The sequence below is a fragment of the Scleropages formosus genome, chromosome 5 (assembly GCF_900964775.1).
Source record: "Scleropages formosus chromosome 5, fSclFor1.1, whole genome shotgun sequence".
Classification (NCBI taxonomy): Eukaryota; Metazoa; Chordata; class Actinopteri; order Osteoglossiformes; family Osteoglossidae; genus Scleropages; species Scleropages formosus.
The window spans coordinates 9,202,280-9,223,799 of record NC_041810.1 but is presented as its reverse complement, the minus strand read 5'-3'; the positions used below and the strand labels follow the sequence as shown (position 1 = coordinate 9,223,799).

The 21,520-nt window shown below is 44.7% G+C and overlaps 1 protein-coding gene across 1 annotated transcript; it reads left to right on the top strand.

The window, feature by feature from the left end:
- The first annotated feature begins 226 nt into the window (after window positions 1–226).
- On the top strand, window positions 227–21,488 carry LOC114910492 (deleted in malignant brain tumors 1 protein-like). Its single transcript, XM_029251870.1, has 11 exons — window positions 227–326; window positions 565–630; window positions 928–1,011; window positions 2,156–2,266; window positions 8,803–9,117; window positions 10,072–10,386; window positions 12,044–12,358; window positions 12,543–12,875; window positions 13,000–13,302; window positions 20,493–20,798; window positions 21,346–21,488. The coding sequence occupies exons 1-11, from the start codon at window positions 227–229 to the stop codon at window positions 21,486–21,488; spliced, it is 2,391 nt and encodes a 796-aa protein (XP_029107703.1).
- The last annotated feature ends 32 nt before the right edge of the window (window positions 21,489–21,520 follow it).

Genomic DNA, 21,520 nt, shown 5'->3' with positions numbered 1-21,520 from the left:
AGATGTGGAGGACAGTGAGGGAGACCCCCTCTCAGGTAGGGGGCTTGTTGTGTGTGTGTGTGTGTGTGTGTGTGTGTGTGTGTGTGTGTGTTGTAGTTCAACTAGGACTGTTAGTGACAGTCAACCTCATAACATTATTTCCTATTATGTTCTATGTTCACATCTTTCTATCATGTATTCTCTTTTTATGTCTTATTTCAGAATGTTTTAATTATAATAAAAAGGCATGCACGGTTTTAACTTTTTATTACTCTCAGGGACAGATGGGAAGAAAGAATACTATGACGATGCTTTTCCTCTGGAGAAAAGTGCAGGTGGTCTGTCAGGTGGGTTTCTGTTGGCGGCTGCAGGTCATACCATGGTATCACTAATATCAGTGAATGGTCTTCAAGCATAAACAATTATAATGTAAAGTTCCAGTCTACATTAATAAAACATAAATGAAATCTAGAACAAATTCTGTCAACTGCACATTCATGCTGCGAATCTCCCGTTGTACCATATCTTAAAGTGACACTCTACAACTGCTGTTAGACACAAGCGCTTTTTCTCCCTCTGTTACAGAGGATCTGCGTACAGGAGACACAGCAGAGGACTATGATGATGCTGTTACCACAGGACAGAGTCCAGGTAGTTTGTTAAATATATTAATGTGTTCAAGGTTTTATGCCACCACAGTAATGTTTGTAATACACAGCATTTGTATCGAGACTTGATGTTCTTAATAGGAATCGTGATTTATTGATTACATTAACAAGCATTTCAAATTATATTAAATGTATCATAATACATTCTCCCTTTATAGTTTGCCGGTAATAGTTGTAAGAGTTCTGGTTTAACTCCACTTGGATTTATGTAAAGAAAAGTATTTCATTGCAGCAGAAACTTGATATGTTAAATCTGAACCACACAGTCTTTCTGTTCCAGGTTCAGCACTGATGGGGACAGAAGACATAGAGGAGGACTATGATGATGCTGTGGGTGTAGAACAGAGTCCACATGTGTTACCAGGTGAGTTTCACACAAGTGATGGAATAGAACATTTGAATTTTTTAATTTTAGCTGATGCTTTTCTCCAAAGCAACTTACAATGTGAAGCTATTTGCAGTTATTTACCCATTTATACAGCTGGGTAATTTTACTGCAGAAATTTTGGGTAAATACCTTGTTATGGGTACTATAGCTGGAGGTGAAACTTGAATCTGTGACCACTATGCAACCAGCTGCCCTTGTAGAACATGACTAGTTTCCTATCAGATGTGGTTTTCTGAACCACACTGTATGTCCCTGTGTCATCCTGTCCCTTAATCTATTCTGTGTGCACTAGAGGTGGGTACAAACATATTACATTTACTCCCGCACTTGTACTGAAGTACATTTCTGGAAAATATTTACGTCTCAAAATAAATTTTGATATCAATACCTTCTTCCTTTTACGAAAGTATATCTGTAAAGAAAAAATATGTACTTTGACTCCATTAAATTCGTATCACCTTCTATCCTCTACTTTTTTCATGTAATATTTTAACTCCTTAAAGTCAGTTGTCTTTTATGCTACAAACACAGTAGACCCCCCATAAGAACTAAAATTTTATAAGATTTTGTTCAATTTATTCTTGAACAGAGTCATTGGGGAAACTGCTCCTGTTATATTAATTTAAACATACGTAAGATAGTAAGACAGGGGTTGAGGTGGCGCAGTGGGTTGGCCCGGGTCCTGCTCTGGGGTGGGTCTGGGGTTCGAGTCCCGCTTCGGGTGCCTTGCGACGGGCTGGCATGCTGTCCTGGGTGTGTCCCCTCCCCTTCCGGCCTTACGCCCTGTGCTGCCTGGTTAGGCTCCGGTTCCCCGCGACCCTGTATGGGACAAGCGGTTCAGCAAATGTGTGTGTATTATTTGAAACTTTGTTGTACCTGTTTACATTGCTTGTATTTCAGAACATTAAAAAGCTTTATATGAATCAGTGGAACTTCAGTGTTTCACTCATGTTTTGACTTGATCCTTTTTTACTTTACATTTTTGGAATGATTACTTTTTACTTCAATAATTATTTTTGAAAGTATCATTAGGTTTGTTTGAAACGGTGTTTGGCTGCACTGACCACCTCTGGTGTGTACAAGGATGTGTGTCACTGTGTCACCTACTATGTCCCTGTAGGAGAAAAAGCGTTGACCACTCTGCCCCCTGGTGAGGGACCCCCTGGTCCTGACCACACTGACTATGATGACGTGGGAGACGGAGGATCGTCTGCAGTTCTGGAATCTCTCTGTGACTGACAGCCCAGTCTGTGTCTGAAGGTCCTTCTGCCCAAAGCTTCAAACCAACAGGCTCTTCAAGATCTGATGTTTCTAAAGTAGCTGGTAACACAGTAACCTTTGATTTTTAAGTTTTCTTTTTTTCTTGTAGAAGTGTCTTTTCAGTCTTGAGGAGTAAATTTTCATAAACTGTTGTAATATTACAAATGCAAATTTAATTTTTTCACCCTTTTATTTTGTTGTTCACATTTGGAAATATATACTGAAATTAAAAGAAAATTCGTCAACTTCTGAGTCTGTTCTATTTTTGTGGTTGAGCGTATAAACTAAAAACATTAATAAATGTTGTTTTATTATTTGCTATGCCAGCAGGTTTTTATAGCAATGGTACAGTGTACGCGTATGAACAATTTCAGCTGTGTACCAGTTTCCTTCGGTTAGATTTGTGCTCCTCCACTTGACATACAGGCTTCTGTCACAAGGAGGTTCTCTGGTCTGTGGGTTGCCCTCTTCCTTGGGGCCTCTGGCATCACAGTAGGCACTTTTCATTGGTTTTGAGATGTATAGTGTGCTTATAGTGTTTTTAAAAAAAGAATCAAATGAAGGTAATGTTAAACAGCAAGCAATTGACCTTTCAGCACGCAGGACAGCTCCCCTTGGGGACAGACCATTGCACCATCAGGAGCTGTCCTACATGGACAAATGGATAAGCATTTCCTCAGAATCTCCATAAAGACTCATGAGAAATGCTGGTGGAGTTGATCTCAAGTAGAAAGACAGAACAAACGTGCTCTTGTCATGCTGTCACAGGTGCGTGACAGTTCAAGTGTAGCTGAGAGAAAGATCTGGATACAGATACGTGGTTCTTGAGTACAGTCATTTAGTCACATGCCACCATATGATCCAGTACACATTACACAAATAGCTGCATATAGGGTTTCTTTAAGTTTTAATCATTAAACAGATAATATAATACATGCTTTCTGAGTACGCAGGAGATCGGGAAAAAGGTGAGTCTGAAAGATCAAGGACCACCCAGCTGGCAGAGGAGTGCAGCTGTCTGGTTGGGGTGTAAGAGGTGATCATGTCTTATAGGTATTGGGGAGCAAATCTATTGATTGTTTTGTAGGTTGTAACCAGACTGAGAAGAGTAGGGAGCCCAGCACCGAGCCCTGCGGAACACCAGTTGAGAGAGGCTGAGGGGATGGCAAGGAACTGCACCAGACCACCTGGTAAGAGTGGAGCGGAAGGCAGGCAAACCACCACAGAGGAAGGAGCACAGGGAGGAAACAGAAACAGCAGTGTGTGTAGGACACAGCAGCACAAAGAATGCCGCACATGTGGTGCGTTAATGGGGTTTTATATGCGTTGTGTGTGATTGACAGCTGGGTATAGCCAAGGGTTTGGTCTCATTCTTTCTCTCCTGAAATTTTGTTTTAACGATATCCAAGTTGATGAAGTTATGGAACATGGGCTGACTACTCTTAGATCCTTGGCAAGGAAGTCCACTTAACCCCTTTGGCCTATACCTGAAATTCACTCTAAATATGTGGATGACTTAAGTGTTTCACTTTCTTCTGTAGGAAAAATTTGTAATTGAGCTGCATGATACTTCAAAGGAGGTTTCTCCAAACTGACTTACAGTGTTAAGGTTACAGTTATTACAACCTATTACAGTTGATTTATTCATTTATACAGCTGGGTAGTTTTACTGGGGCAGTTTTAGGGTAAGTACGTTACTGAAGTGCAGCATAACCGGAGGTGGTGATCAAACCTGTGACCTTTGGATTCAGAGGCAGTAGCACTAATCACCACACTACCAGTGCAACCTGTTGATGTAGTGGCAGCACAGTGGCACAGTGAGTAATGCTGGTGTCTCACAGCACTTGGGTGGTGCAAGAGGATGTGGGTTCAATCTCTGCTCAGTCTGTTTGGAGTTTGCATGTTCACTCTGTGTCTGTGTGGGTTTCCTCCTACAGTCCAAAGGCATGCTGTCCAGGTTCACCCATAGTGTGTGAGTGACAGAGCAAATGTGTTCCACTGATGTATGGAGGAGTGACCCATTGTAAGTAGTGTATGTAGCAGTGCAAGTCACCTTGATGAATAAGGTGTGTGGGCTGATAACACTAGATAGAGTTCATTGGAAGTTGCTCTAGAGAAAAGTGTCTGCTAGTTGTGTGAAGTACTGTTACCTTTTCCAGTTGTGGATTTGTCTGTAACTTGCTGATGTCCTGTTTCTGTCCTTGTGTGCATGTGACCCATTGTTCTGTCAAGAAGAAAAAGCTGAGAAGTATTGAGCACCTCTGTAAATTGCCCTGTATTGGAGCTGGTTAAGTAGAGAGTTGTAATAACTTGGTTGTAACTGATGTTAGTTGGTTGCAGGCAAAGAAACAAAACCACAGAGACAGAGAACGACTGTCCTCTGGTGGGAGCCGCAGTTCTACAGACTTTTCTCCATAGAAAAACCTCCCAGAATTCATTTTGACGAATGTAGGTTAAGTTACATAAATAACTGCATTTAGAAACACAAATCGTTGTTTTGTGCACATTCTTGGAAATACTCAAATTTTGGAATTGGTTAAATGATGTAGTGTTTTCAGATGTACTTTAGTATTCATTGTGTTTTTAATATTTATTTTAGAAATTTTGGCTCAAGATCAGTGAAAATTACCATTAAAATTAAACATGTATTTCAAAACAATTTTTTCCTTATATGCTGTTTGTATGATTCTTTTAACTTTTATGACCACCCAACAGGTTTTTTTGTGACTAAAAATTCAAGTAAACGCGGATAATTTGTTATGATTGTCCACATAATGTATACTGATAGACATATGTTTACCTACATTTGTGTAACTTAACCTGTTTCTTGTACCTTTTCATTAGGTCCTCATTCAAGTTACATATCTCACTATGAGATCATAGTTGCAAATGAAAAATAATAATGCTACAACTATAAATAACTTTCTTTCCACCAAACGTGCAACGGGAGCTCAGAAACCACACGAGGGGCACACACCTGCGGCGCTGCAAAGGCGTCAGGATGAGGACAGATAAACACGCTAATGTGACACGGAGCAAGAGGATGTTCATGATAAGGTGCCACACAAAAGGCTGAACGGAGCTCCGTCACAGAGCTGGTCTGTGCTGTAATGTGTGCTGAGTTCTTCACCGATTCGCAGCTCGTCTGGAGTCACAGCGAAGGGTATTAAGCAGCGAAAGGCAGCACAACTGATACATGAGCGACAAGCAGCTTAACACTAAATAGCTTTGGAAAAAAGCATCATCAAAATTATTAAATATAAATATTACATATAAAATTCATCCCTCCTACTCAATCAGACAAAACCACGTATTGGAGGAAATTAATGGTGGGATACTGCATGCAAAAAAAAAAAAAGTACACACACACATTTTCAGAACCGCTTGTCCCATACAGGGTCGCGGGGAACCGGAGCCTCCCCGGCAACACAGGGTGCAAGGCCTGAGGAGGAGGGGACATACCCAGGACGGGACGCCAGTCTGCCGCAAGGCACCCCAAGCGGGACTCAAACCCCAGACCCACCGGACAGCAGAACTCTGGTCCAACCCACTGCGCCACCGCACCCCCGCAAAAAAAAAAAAAAGTAGAAATAATGAAATACATTTCTTTATTTTAAAATTAGTTAAGGCAAAAATTAACTAGCTCAGTTCTGCCACCTATTGCAGGTAAATATCAACACCAGAAACACATTTAAACACAGCTGTTGAAAAGAAAGACACAATTTGCTGCAAACCACAGTTACTGTGACATGTTGCTGTTTCCAGCCTGCAGTCTGTGTTGGTTTGTATCCACTTTCACAATCTGCTATTTAGTCATTCTGGAAGGTTTTTGCCATGTAATTACTGTTTAATTTAGGTTTGAACCATAATAATCAAATTTTTGGTGTGTTCTGTTAAGCCCCTTTACTGAAGGGCTCACATTTTAACTGGGATGAATGTATGTTTCTGATCAACAAGTAACTCCATTAATAAAGGTCAGTTAAGGACACGTGTAGTGTAATGAACCACAACTGTCCTCTTTTTCCTTTTTCCAAGTTAGGACTTGACACTACAAAACAATAGGTTAACAAGGGGTTTAGACTAAAGTTGAATGTGTTTCAACTCAGTGTACCATGTTTTTTTTTTTCATCCGAGTGGTTTACAGTGGAAGGAGGAGTCAAGTCAGACCTCAGCGCTACAGTATCTGTATATATGGAGGAAACACACAGAGATTCCTCTGATTGGTGTTTCCACACTTTTCATGTGTTCCTGTACTCCTCTCATAAGGCAATGCTGAGTGTGATTGGTGGCTGGGGGCGTGTTCTCCATGGGGGTCCAGGATGGTACAAAGGCACTCGCTCGCCCTGAGAGCTCACAGCTCAAGGTTGGGTTCGGAACTTTGCTCTGAGGACAGTTGGTTTGTGCTCATGGAGATGGAGAGCTGTCTGTTCATCTTCTCTCTCTTATCCCTGCTCATGTCCACCGCAGCCAGTAAGTACCACGTTTTACCTCTGCTCCAGGGCTCCTCTTACATGTCGGGATTTTAGGGGTCAGGGGACGACGGTCTGAAAGGTGAGGTAGTTTGTAGAGGCTGTGCAAACAGTAAATATGAAATACAACCTGCTGCAACACTGATGTATTTAAATTTCTGTATGGGAGTAAAATATTGGTAGGAAGACACTGAAACTCCAAAGTTCTTGCAGTTATAGTTTAATTACTTACATTTCTGTTTATATGTTTGGTTTTATATGAATGGCTGCATCCACAGTTATTTGTTTTAATTTCATTTTGAGAACTTTTCTTCCCGTTGATAATTCTTGTTTTATATTTACTTATTGCATTTCTTTATATTTTATGAGGGTAATAGTGTAAAAAGGCAGTGCGGTAATTAAGGACATGAACTTGTTACTTAGAAGGCTGTTGGTTCTAGACCACATACCCCTCTGTGCTGTAGAACTCCTTCAAACTACTGTAGGTCACCTGTAAGATACATGGGTCAAATACCCATTGATGAAGGCAAATCAAAAAAAAAATAAATAAATAAAAAAGATTTAGATGAAAGTTAAAGAATGAAGTAGCACATTTATTTTTCTTTTTAAATTAAAAATAAATTACTTAATTATTAGGGGCATGGTGGAGCAGCGGGTTTGACCAGGTTTGAATGGGTTCTGCTCTCCAGTGCGCCTGGGGTTCCAGTCCTGCTTGGGGTGCCTTTTGATGGACTGGCGTCCCATCCTAGGTGTGTCCCCTCTAGCCATGCGTCCTGTGTTGCTGGGTTAGACTCCGGCTCACCGTGACCCCGCTTGGGACAAGCAGTTTCAGTCAATGTTTGTGCAGTTAATTATTACTAACTGCTTGTTCACATCTGTGGTGAATGGAGATTTTATGTCCAGGGTCTTTTATGGATGCATTAAAAAAAAATGTTGCAATTAATATTTTTTGTAGTATTGCTTTTAATAGAAACACATGCACTACATTGAATTTTGTACAAAATGCTGAACAGCCAAAATTTCTGAGTTAATTAAAGCACAAAGATAAAGAAAAAAATAAAACTGGGAAAATATACAAGTTTTAAACACCTCAAAAATTGAGTCCATTCCATTATTTTTTGTAGCAGTGTATGTAAAAATGTATCTTATTGCAAGTATGTAGTTATGTGTTTGCATCTGTTTAAACTGACAAAGATCATCCTCAGTGTTTTAAATTAAAGACAAAATTTACCTTAGACTCCAGTTTTACGTGTTTTCCAGTAGGTATCTAGTAACATTAAAAAATCTCAACTTCTTTAAGATTGTTTAAAAACAAATGCCTTTCTGGGCTAATACTTTGTATACATACATTGCTTACATATTGAATAGAGTATATTTGTTGTCTGTAGTAGCTGAATACATTCATTTAGTTGGATTATTACATTATTACAGATTTTCATTGCAAAAATTAAATAATACAGTTAATTTACACATTTCAATGTAATATGAGGAAGGTAAAGCATGATTGGGTATAATCAGTAATAAAATAAAACTGAAATTTGCTGAAATCAGCATTTAAAATATAAAACACACATCTAATTTTATACAATATAAATCATATATGTGCATGTCTGCAACATAACTAAAAATTTAAACCAGATGTTCCACATTTTTTTATATGTCGAGTGAAATTCACTTACTGAATTGCTTGAAGAAAATAAAAATAAAAATGTTTATAAAATATACATCTAAATGTCTGCAACATAACTTTATATTTTGTGTTATAAAATTATAACCTCCTGAACACTGGAATTTTGAGGTGAAAAAATCTCAGTAAAAATGACAGTAAAAGTCCAACAGGTATAAAAATGACACTGATCTCTCTTGTGTTTCTTTCACACGGTGTTACACCTGTTACATTTAATTGTGTTTCGAATCTCCTTATAGCTCTTTATGCAGAACTGATCATATCAGAGCTTTTTGGAAACTCAGTTGAAGCTCAAGATGAAACATGTAAAAGACTCCACTGGAGTCTCTGTCTCTGTGTCTCTTCTTCCAGACAGTGATGTGAGGCTGGTGAATGGAAACAGTCCTTGTGAGGGAAGAGTGGAGGTTCGTCATCAAGGAGAGTGGGGAACTGTGTGTGGTTGGGGCTGGGATATAACGGATGCCTCAGTGGTGTGTAGACAGGTGTTCTGTGGAGATGCTGTAGCAGCACCGCAATACGGACACTTTGGAGCAGGAACAGGAAAGATCTGGTTGTCCTACGTGGACTGTGGAGGTTCGGAATCAACACTGGAGGAGTGCGGACATAGAGGATGGGGTACTGTTTATAGCTGCAGACATTCTGAAGACGCTGGAGTCATCTGCTCAGGTAGGAGACTTTTCCTCTGTCTTGTTTAAGTTTATCATTTATTCTTGTTCCCGTTCATTTCTTCTGTCCCAATTTGTTACGGTAATTTGTCTATTTCTTGACTTTTTCTGAATTCCCGATGAGGACGATAAAAAAGTTAGTTTTACATTCAGAGTCACGAAGAGGATTTATACAGTCAGTGTTTCTGTTCCGTTGTAATTTGACAAGTATATATTTGTTCCTTTTCTTTTCCTCAGTAAACGCCGTCGGTATGTCTCTGCTTTGTGTTCTCGATAATTTATCGATTATTAATATTGGTCAATAACTCACTCGCTAATTGTCGCTCCGTTGTTTCGATTCGTCGATGTTTTCCTGCACCTTAAGCCGTAGCCTAAGGCTTAGCCTTAGGTAGGTGTTCAAGTTTAATTAATTAATGCATTAGTAATACTGTGTGTTATATGTATGTATCTTGTATGTCGTTTTATGAGTGTTTGTGCTCAGTGTTGGATGCCACAACATGGAATGTAAGTTTTGCCAATTTTGTTCTTTCCAGTTTCACTCTTTTCTCTTGAATAAATTGGACGAATCGTTACTGAGGGGCGAGTTTAGCAGCCTCTCAAAGTGTACATGGAACATATTAATTTTTAATATCAGCCCCAGCAGTGTTTGAATACAGTGTGTTTGTTAGGTTCAAGTGCAGGTTCCTCTACTGACTGAGCTCTTCAGTTCATGTTCAGCTACTCGCTCAGTGAGATGAGAACAGGGATCTTTCAACGTCTCCACTTTTCTTTAACACACAGAAAGATCCATGTTTCCCGTTAGATTCCAGTGTTTCCATACATTCATAACTGTCTCTTTACGTAAACTTTGCACTCTGGATCACATCACCACAGTCTCTACAAGCATGACAAGTATTTTTTCTGTAAACTTTAAAACTGAACAAAATATAATAACTTATTACTTCTTAACACTCAGGTCATCAAGATGTGCGACTGGTACAGGGTACACACCTGTGTTCGGGACGAGTGGAGATCCAGCATGGAATTACCTGGGGTTCAGTGTGTGACGCTGACTTTGACCTGCAGGATGCCGAAGTTGTGTGTCGGCAGCTGGGCTGCGGGATCCCTGCGAAGGTGCTGGGAGGGTCTGCCTTTGGGAAGGGGGGACACCAAATGTGGACAGAGGAGATTCAGTGTACAGGGAACGAGTCAAATGTTTACTCCTGTCCGAAATCATCCACAAAGAAACAACGCTGCTCGCAGGATAGCAACGTGGGACTCGTATGTTCTGGTAAGGTTTGAAGAACATGGTACACCATCTACTTTGTCAGACAGACACACACACACTGTCAGAACCACTTGTCCCATATGGGGTCACGGGGAACCGGAGCCTACCCAACAACTCAGGGCATAAGGCTGGAGGGGGAGAGGACACACCCAGGACAGGACGCCAGTCCACTGCAAGGCACCCCAAGCGGGACTCAAACCCCAGACCCACCGGAAAGTAGGACCCGGTCCAACCCACTGCGCCACTGTGCCCCCTCTTTGTTGGACACATAACTATTAAATATTCAGCACCATGGCAGTAATTGCCATCATAATGTACTATTTAAATGAACAAGGGTTATGTTCATAAATTTACACTAAGTGCATTTTCCCCTTTGTTCTGTTGCAAAGTACAATATATTCATATTCATTTAGGTTGTTTTGATTTATTGAGTAGTACATTTCAGTGTTACTATCATTTACTCAGTAAAGGTATGAGCTTATCAGGAACTATAAAAATTTTGATTGACTTTGACCTTCATAAAATTTGTAGTTGACTATAAAATTAAACATTAATATTAACGTAGGACAGCGGCGGGGGTGTGGGGGTGCAGCGGGTTTGGCCAGGATCTGCCCTCTGGTGGGTGTGGGGTTCAAGTCCCACTTGGGGTGCCTTGTGACGGACTGGCATCCCGTCCTGGGTGTGTCCCCTCCCCCTCCAGCCATGTGCCCTGTGTTGCTGGGTTAGGCTGTGACCCTGCAATGTGTGGAACAGCAGGTAATTTAGGAGTTAGAACTGTTGTATTCAAAGGAGCTGCAACCATCAATCAAAGATACAAGTTGAATCCCACTCCTGCTGTAGTACCATTTTAATAAGGTACTTACCTTGAACTGACAGAGTAAATGTTCTGAAGCTGCATAGATGGGCAAATTATTCTAAATAGTTTACTTTGCAAATCTAGAAGTGCAGGCTGCCTTGGACAAAGGCATCAGTTAAATAATGATTAATAATAAAAAAGTAATGACGAAAATAATGACGCGCTGCCTCCACACACTTGATACAGTTTTTATTGTTGACAAACATATACACTTCCATAAGCTTTACTACACACACACACACACACACACATTTTCAGAACCGCTTGTCCCATACGGGGTCACGGGGAACCGGAGCCAACCCGGTAACACAGGGCGTAAGGCCGGAGGGGGAGGGGACACACCCAGGACGGGACGCCAGTCCGTCACAAGGCACCCCAAGCGGGACTCGAACCCCAGACCCACCGGAAAGCAGGACTGTGGTCCAACCCACTGCACCACCGCACCCCCCTAAGCTTTACTATTAATCACCAATATGAAGGACCACAAGATATATGCTGTAAGCACTATGGATAAGAGCTAAATTAATTCTATTCTGTTTCGGTGGTCTTTACTGCAAAATATTAGCTAAAAATATAAATATAAATAAAGGTTGGTTTTACTCTGCTAGAAACATATTTAAAAAAATGGAAAGATTGAAGAAAGATGAATCAAGACAAATCAAATATCAACTTAAAGATCTATCTTTGAAATTTTTCAACATTCACCCCCCCAAAACAAAACCTACATGCTGCTTATTTTATTAAATCCTCATTTACAGTGGTCTTCATTTGCATGACATTTAACTGTCCCTGTTCTTCATACAGGATACACAAACGGCAGGCTGGAAGATGGCCCAGACTCCTGCTCTGGAAGAGTGGAGTTACAATACATCACTGAGTGGGGCAAAGTGTGTGATGCATCCTGGGATCTGAGAGCAGCCAATGTCCTCTGTCAGCAGCTGGGCTGTGGGAGCGCTGTGGCAGTGCCAGGACAGGCCTGGTTTGGAGAGGGCAGGGGTCGCATCTGGGCTGATGTGTTTGAGTGTCAGGGGAAGGAAACACATCTGTCCCAGTGTGTTGTTTCTTCATGGAACCGAGCTGTGTGCTCTCATGGACACGATGCAGGAGTCATCTGTAATGGTGAGGAGTGCTGTGCTCATCACTGTACTATAGGAAAGGGGTCACAGTCACATGTCTGTATAAAAAACAATCTTTTGTACATCAGCTCTGTTTACTATAAAACTCTCTGCAAAATATATACAAAGCACAGAATAAACTGCTGGCACTGTAAGATACCCTGTAAGAGATGCTGATGTTTCTACAGGATCATCTCTCTCCAACCTTGATGGGATGGTCCGACTGTCTGGAGAGAGTGGCTGTGAGGGTCAGTTGGAGGTTCACTACCAGCACACCTGGAGCAGAGTTCTCCTGGACTCCTGGAGCATCAGGGAAGCTTCTGTGGCCTGCAGACAGCTGGGCTGTGGTTCAGCAGTGAGGATCTACAACTCCTTCATGTCTGGGACAGGGGACACTGATGTGTGTCTCACAGGGTATCAGTGCTCTGGGACTGAATTTCACTTGGGGAACTGCAGTGCTCCACACTCATTCAATTGCAGTTCCAGCCCATATGTGTCCATAGCATGTTCCAGTGAGTACACATGACTTCTAAATTGAATTCATAATGAATATTGTTTGGATATGGATGGATTACACTAGTTATTAAATGTTATGTATGTTTTACAAATACAAGGTGTCTTCTTTTTGGTAACTTCTCCCAGAGCACAGGTCCCTGAGGCTGGTGGGTGGTGAGGGCGGCTGTGCAGGGAGGCTGGAGGTGTTCCACCAGGGCTCCTGGGGGACAGTGTGTGATGACTCCTGGGATCTGAATGATGCTCAGGTGGTGTGCAGGCAGCTCCAGTGTGGGACGGCTCTCCGCTTTACCTCTTTTGGTCCAGGAAATGGATCTATATGGCTGGATGAGGTTGGCTGTGTGGGGAACGAATCATCTCTGTGGGACTGTCCCTCTTCACAGTGGGGGAACCATGACTGCGTTCACAAGGAGGATGTAGGAGTTGTGTGTTCAGGTTAGTTCTTTTCAGGCTTTGTAAAGAGTGGATTTATTTTGTAAAGGAATTTTCAGACTCTCGTTTTGTCTTACATTGAAAAATCATAGGTAGAAATTAAAATGAAATTTTTATGCATTCTTTTCTTCCTAGCTATGAATGTTTTTCTGCCAAGGGGTGTAGACATGCAAATATGGCCTTGGACACATGGAAATCCATGTTCTCTTTACTGTGTCACTGGGTGTTTTTGTTTTTCTGTCATCCACTGGTCAAAGGTTTGTGCCTTCTGTGCCCCCTTCTTGTGCTCTACATAAATACACATTTGAAGTAAAATATGAGCAAGATATCTGGATTCTTTGGCCACTTCAGTATGTGTCATGGTTTTGTTTACCTCGTTCCACTTAGATGTCTATATAGAGGGAAGGTTCTGCCCAAAATCATAAACTGCTTCTTTGGCAACTTTTAAACACTCAGAATGTTTCATATAAGTACTTGAAAGATCTGGATTTTTTCTCCTTTATTTTCTGTTTTCCACTTTTCAAGGACTTTTCTGTCAGTTTAACTTAGGTGGATGTGTCAAAGGCTGGGCTCTTATCGCTAGAGGAAGGACATATCTCAGACTCAGTAGACAATCGTTCAAGTCGTAACAAGTGTGTCGGGGAAAAGAGGAACGAGAACAGTAGGCAGAGACTCAAACACTTGAACTCTGGTATCTGGTCCCTCTTCATTTCTCACATCACAGGGTCTGGTTATCATTGTAGGTAAAACAATTTCTTACAGCAGTGTCATGTTGGGTTGTTAGGCTTAGGGATTGCACTGTACACGTTACCACTTTGTCTGCAGGGTTCTCGAGGTGAGCAGACGTGCTGTTAAGGTGCCCAACAATGTTGAATAAAACTCCAACATTTCCACATCTCCATTGAGATGTTCCCCAGTCCCTGTTCACAGCCAGTTTTCCCCAGCTTGACAGGAGGAGGTGCACAGGTCACAAGTAGAGTTCACAGGTGTCTTTCCAGCCTTTCTAGGGTGCATCCACTTCACAGAGCACAATGTACAGCCCTAACCTGGAATATTTGTACAAATGTGCCCTATCACCTCCTGGTCCATCAAAAATGTGCGGAAGGATGAACTAGGCAAAACGTTGACTCAGGGGTAATGGAGGAATCAAAAAGTGAAAGGAATAGCCAGAAGAGTCTATTTGAGCAGGACAATGCCAGGCCTCATTCTGCACAAGTTACAACAACATAACTTGGAAGGTGTCATGGTTGCGCGTAGCGATGACGGACTCACGTGCAGAGTTCTCGTGCCGATGTTCAATAAAGCCGAATCAGAATCTGAAAGCAAAGTCGAAGGACAGGCGTTTGTCAGGAGATCAGCAAACATAGTACAAAAGGTTAGGCAAGGAACGTGGTCAGGAATAAACAGGCAAAGGGTCGATGTCGGAATAGGTTCTCTGAAACACGGCTCGCAGGGAAACAAGGAGGCAAAATAAGGTTCCGCATCTGGGCTTCCTCGGCTTCCCTCTTTATTGCCGCTCCTATCAGGAAGCGGCAGGTGTCGCCGATGTGCCGGCTGCGGGGAATGTGACAGTACCCCCCCCCCACGGGTGGCTCCGGACTCCCTGAGCCGAGAAGGAGGACGCCCCTGGGGGCACGGGTCCGGACACTCCGGATGGTCCCTGTGGAAGGCGGCAATCAGGTCGGGGTCCAGGATGTCCGAGGCGGCTACCCAGGAACGCTCCTCCGGGCCATACCCCTCCCAGTCCACCAGATATTGCAACCAACCTCTCCGTGGGCGAGAGTTCAGCAGGGCCCGAACTAGATAGGTATCGTCCCCCGCGAGGGGTAGTGCCGGCGGTGGTGTGGTGTCTACTGGTGGCTGATGCAAGGACACCCCTACTGGCTTCAGGAGAGAGACATGGAATGTAGGGTGTACGCAGAGGTCAGGAGGCAACAGAAGGCGGTAAGTAACCGGTGTGACACAACGCACTATCTTGAAGGGGCCGATGTAGCGGGCCCCGAGTTTCCTTGAGGGGACCTTCAGGTTAAGGTCTCGGGTGGACAGCCAAACTCTTTGCCCTGGCAGGAACGATAGGGTACGCTGGTGCCGGTCCGCCTGACGTTTGTGGCGTTCCGCACTGCGGAGCAGGTGGGACCGGACCGTCCTCCAGACACGGGCGCTCTCGTTGTGCCACGTCTCCACAGCCGGAACAGGGCACGGAGTGGTCTCTCTGGGGAACAGGACAGGTTAGTAGCCTAACACACACTGAAAGGGCGACATACCTGTGGATGTATGAGGTGCAGAGTTGTGGGCATACTCTGCCCACGCCAGGTATCGAGCCCAGTGGTGCGATCTTTGGGAACAGTAGGCTCGGAGAAACCTTGCTACATCCTGCTGTAGGCGTTCTGCTTGGCCGTTGACCTGCGGGTGGTATCCAGATGTCAGGCTGACCGTTACTCCGAGCCGGTCCCAAAAGGCCTTCCATACCCGAGAAGTGAACTGGGGCCCTCGATCTGAAACAATGTCTTCAGGGAGGCCATATAATTTAAATACTTGTTCGAACAAGATCTCCGATGTCTCGAGAGCTGTAGGCAGCTTCAGGAGGGGCACCAGTCTACAGGCCTTGGAGAACCGGTCTGTGACAGAGAGGATCACGGTCTTACCCTCTGAGACCGGTAGGTCCACCAGGAAGTCCAGCGCTACATGGGTCCAGGGTCGGGTCGGCATAGGCAAGGGTTGTAGGAGACCAGCTGCCTTTTCGGGTACGGTCCTGGTTTGGGCACAGGTGTTGGAGGCCTGGACGAAGTCCCTGACGTCATCGGACAGTGAGGGCCACCAGAACCGTCCTTGTACCAGGGAGAGGGTACGTCGAATCCCGGGATGCCCCGTCTCCGGAGCCTCATGGGCCCATTTCAGCACTGTTGTGCGGAAGGAACTGGGCGCATAAACATGGCCTGCTGGTTTCCCGGGCGGTTCTGGCTCGCTGTCCTGGGCTTCTTGGATGTCTCGGAGGAGTTGCCATTGGACCGGCCCCACCACACATCCCTGAGGTAGGATCTCCTCTGGGTTGGGGAGCATCGGTTCTGGGTCATGGATCCGCGACAAAGCATCGGCTATCCTATTGTTGGTACCTGGGCAATAGGAAACAGTAAAGCGAAAACGGGTGAAAAACAGGGCCCATTGGGCCTGACGGGAGTTCAACCTCTTTGCGGTCTCCAGGTATTCAAGGTTCTGGTGGTCCGTGAGTACCACAAAGTGGTGGACAGCACCCTCCAGCCAGTGACGCCACTCCTCAAGGGCGAGCTTGATAGCAAGGAGTTCCCGGTTCCCGATGTCATAATTGCGTTCGGCAGGGGTCATCTTCCTGGAGAAGAAGGCACAGGGGTACAACTTCGGAGGGTCCCCTTGCCTCTGGGACAGGACTGCACCCACCCCTACCGAGGAGGCGTCTACCTCCACCACAAACGGCAAGGAAGGGTCCAGCTGTTTCAGCACTGGAGCGGAGGTGAACCGTCTCTTTAAATCCTGAAAAGCCTTCTCCGCCTCCGCCCCCCCAAGAAAGTCTTCGGTCTTTGCTAGCCGTTAGTGCGGTAAGGGGTGCGGCTACTGTGCTAAAATTTCGGATGAAACGCCGGTAGAAATTCGCAAATCCAAGGAAGCGTTGAAGAGCCCTTACCGTGGTGGGTCGAGGCCAGGAGGTCACTGCACTCACCTTCCTGGGGTCCATGGCGACTCCCTCCTGGCTCAGGATGTAGCCAAGAAAGGAGACCTGGCGTTGGTGGAACTCACATTTCTCTGCCTTGACATATAGTCGATGTTGTAGAAGCCGCCTGAGGACCGCCCGGACCTGCTGGATATGCTGCTCTCGGGTGCTGGAGTAGATCAGTATATCGTCAAGGTAGACGATGACGCAGTGGTTAAGGAAATCGCCCAACACATGGTTCAGAAAGGCCTGGAATACCGAGGGGGCATTAGCTAGGCCAAAAGGCATGACCCTGTACTCGTAGTGACCTAGTGTAGTGGAGAAGGCCATCTTCCATTCATCCCCCTCACAGACCCGAACAAGGTTGTACGCACTGCGGAGGTTTAATTTGGTAAACCCGGTTGACCCATGAATACCTTCCAGGGCCGAGGTGATCAATGGTAGTGGGTGTGAGTATTTGATCATGATGGCGTTCAACCCCCAGTAATCAATGCACGGCCTTAGTCCCCCGTCCGTCTTACTGATAAAGAAGAACCCTGCCACCGCCGGTGACGTCGACGGCCAGATCATCCCAGCCTTGAGGGCCTCCCTGATGTACTCCCGCATGGCTCATTGTTCCGGCAACGACAGGGGATACACCCGAACCCGAGGTGGTGTGGTACCTGGTAAGAGGTCTATAGCACAGTCCCAGGACCTGTGAGGAGGCAGTTAGGCGGCGCGGACCTTACTGAAGACCTCTCGTAGGTCCTCGGAGTCCCGGGGTATGTCCGGAGGAGGAAGGCCCTCTACCCCTTCTACCAACGTAGCCCGACACGGAAGGGTGAGGCAAGACCCTCCCCAAGAGACCAGCTCGTTGGTACTCCATCTGATGACGGGGTCATGACGTGCCAACCAGGGGTAACCTAAAATGATTGGGGTGTCTGGAGCTCGGAGCAGAAAGAAGTTAAGTCTCTCGTGGTGACACGCGCTTGTTTCGAGCAGGAGAGGTGCCGTCCGGGTATCAACTACCCCAGTTCCCAAGGTTGACCATCCAAGGCTTTCACACTCAGGGTGACTTCACATGTTTTACAAGGGACATGGTGTGCATTGGCAAAGCCCACATCCATAAAACAGCCCGCGGCTCCGGAATCTATGAAGGCGCTTGTCTGCACCCGGCTTGCCCCCCCAGGAAATACTCACTGGCAGCCGCAACTGTCCCCGGTGCTCCCCTGGACTCACCTTCGTGTCTGTGGAGGTCCCTTGAGGTGGTCGCACTGGGCATGCGGCACGGAGGTGCTCCTGGGAACCGCAATAGAGACACAGTCTCTCCACCAGGCGCCGTCTCCTTTCTTCTCTCCTGAGCCGGTCCTCCACTGGGCCGGCACCCCGGGCTTGTCGACTCCTGCCAAGGTTGTCAATGGCGATGGCTGTCTCCACAAACGGGTCGAAGTCCCCCTCCTCACCCCTGTACGTGAGCTCGTCCTGGATCCGGGGGTTCAGCCCGTCGAAGAAGCAGGTGAGGAGGGCAGGGGAGTTCCAGCCACTCTTGGCCGCGAGGGGTCTGAACTCAAGAGCATACTCAGCCACGCTTTTACTTCCCTGGGTGAGACGCATGAGACAATTACCCGCCGCGCGCCCCGCGTGTGGGTGGTCAAAAACCGCTTCGAACTTCTCGCGGAAAATGTCATAGGTAGTTCTTGGGCGAGTGCGCCACCCAGCGGCTGCCCACGCCCGGGCCGGACCGATCAACAGGGACAAGAGGAAAGCGATCTTAACCACGTCCGTCTGATACATGCGCGGAGAACACTCAAAGACCAACTCGCACTGCATCAGAAAGTCCTGACATTGATCGGGTGAACCGTCATAACTCTCTGGGGTCGCGATCCTTGTGACCGTCTCAGATGCCTCGGGTGGCGCAGGCGGGGCAGGCTCCGCAGGAATCGCGGGTGCACCCTGGAAATTGGGTTTGAGAATGCCTCCTGCCAGGAGGTCCTGGATCAACCCGTCGATCTTTTCTTGTATGCACTGCAACGACTGGTATTGCGCTTCCAAAAAGTCGCCTTGCTTGGTGAGCGCTGTATGCAGTTACGCATACTCCGCTGAGTCCTGGTAGGAGGCGGAACCTTCTGTCATGGTTGCGCGTAGCGATGACGGACTCAAGTGCAGAGTTCTCGTGCCGATGTTCAATGAAGCCGAATCAGAATCCGAAAGCAAAGTCGAGGGACAGGCATGGGTCAGGCGATCGGCAAACGTAGTACAAAAGGTTAGGCAAGGAACGTGGTCGGGAATAAACAGGCAAAGGGTCAATGTCGGAATAGGTTCTCTGAAACACGGCTCATAGGGAAACAAGGAGGCAAAATAAGGTTCCGCGTCTGGGCTTCCTCGGCTTCCCTCTTTATTGCCGCTCCTATCAGGAAGCGGCAGGTGTCGCCGATGTGCCGGCTGCGGGGAATGTGACAGGAGGCATGGAGTGCATGTGCTTTACTGGCCTGCCTGCAGTCCAGATCTGTCACCTATTGAAAATGTATGGCACATCATGAAGAGGAGAACCAGACAACGGCGACCACGGACTGTTGAGCAGCTCAAATCTTTCATACAGCAAAAATGGGCAAAAATTCCACTTGAAAAACAGCAACAATTGATCTTCAGTTCCAAAAACGATTACAAAGTGTAATTAAAAGAAAAGGTGATGTGACCCAATGGTAAACATGCCTCTGTCCCAACTTTCTTGGAGTGTGTTGCAAGCATCAGTTTCTAAATTTGTTTAAATTTAGCAAATAGAATTAAGTTCATCAGTGAAAACACTGAACATTTTTTCTTTGTCCTTGTGTCTCTTAAATAAAGGTCCAAGTGATTGAACAAATTACAGTTTTTAGTTTTTGTTGCATTTTTAGAAAGTGTCCCAACTTTTCTGGAAATGGGATTTGTCATTTGGTGACTCACAGATTATCTGGGGGGAGCACTGTTTTTATTCGGTCATAGCTCTGAGTTTTGAATTCTAGTTCTTTCTTTATGTCAGATTGTTTTCGTAGGGTTACACCATTACTTTGTGATACAATTATGAGTTTTCCACTTATGGGATGTCAATAATTAAGATTAGGAGGGTTTAGATATTCTTTAATATTCTTCAAGGAAAGAAAACATATCCAGCTCAACAATTTCCTCAAATCTTAGAGGACTGTGTTTACTTCTTTTAGCTTTCACAATACAAGTAACATGATTTTAATTATCACGAATATCTTTTCTATCCAATATCCTTACTCCAGAACATCTCTGTATCTGTATTTCTGGAGACATCTTAGTTGTCTTATAAGTGCATTGCTGCTCCAGGCACATTTTGAATGTGACAAGATACAGTATTACTAGAGCAACATTCATTAAACTACTTAACTCTTTAATATACAGCTTACTTTGTCTTTCTCTGTCCACAGTAAAATGTGTTGATAAATGTATAAATTCATTCTTCCTATCTGTTAATGACATGTTCTTTGTGCTCACTAATTTTGAGTGTTTGTCACCTTTCCTGCAGAATACAAAGATCTGAGACTGGCTGAAGGTTGTTCTGGCCAATTGCAGGTTTATTACAGTGACACCTGGGGAAACGTGTGTTTCAATCAGATGGACACAAACACTGCGAGTTTAATATGTCAGCAACTCAACTGTGGGAAGAGTGGAACTGTTTCTAGTACAGGATCTCGAGTGAAAGGAGCTCCAAATTGGCTGGATATTGTCAAATGTCGCCCACATGACTCCACACTGTGGCAGTGTCCATCCTCTCCCTGGGGACAGAATAAATGTGATGATGAGGACGAAGTGGCCCTCATTACCTGTGACTGTAAGTCAGTTTATTATTTCAGATCCTTTTATTTTCATACCTTCCAAATCAGTACTTTTATCTGATGAAACAAGTTTAATATGTAGTTACCCATGTTTATAAATGTTTATTTTTCTTAATTTAAAATGTTACGCAACATTTTTTAATGTGCCTGGAAACAGTGTAATTAAAGCATTGCATTTTTGTTAATTTACTACAGTTTTTACTGAGCATTTATCACACTTTGTCAAAGCTAATTTACAATGTAACGTAAATGTAATTACATGTACACATGTAATTACAAACAAACAAACACATAACTGGCAATTTAAATCCCCCCAGTTCATCTGAAATACACATCTTCAGACTGTGGACATACTTGGACAAATCCACAGAGCCACTGCGAGAACATTCATATTCTACACAGATGAGCTGGGATCAAACCCACATCCACAGCACAGGTATAGTTAGATACCAGTGTTGCTCTGTGCACCACTATGCTGCCCCAAGAAAGATGCTGTTCTGTGACCAGTTAAACTGTGTGAAACTGGTCAGTTCCTCTGCACAGCACTCCAGGGCAGCTTGAGAAGGGTGTTGCCAGGTGATGGGAGTGAGCTGGACCTTCCCTTTTATGAGGACACGACCTTTATCGACATTAACCTGACTAACCATATTGGAACACATGGGATCTTCATGCACAACAGTCTCTAGAGTTTACTCAGAATAGTGCGACAATCAAAAAA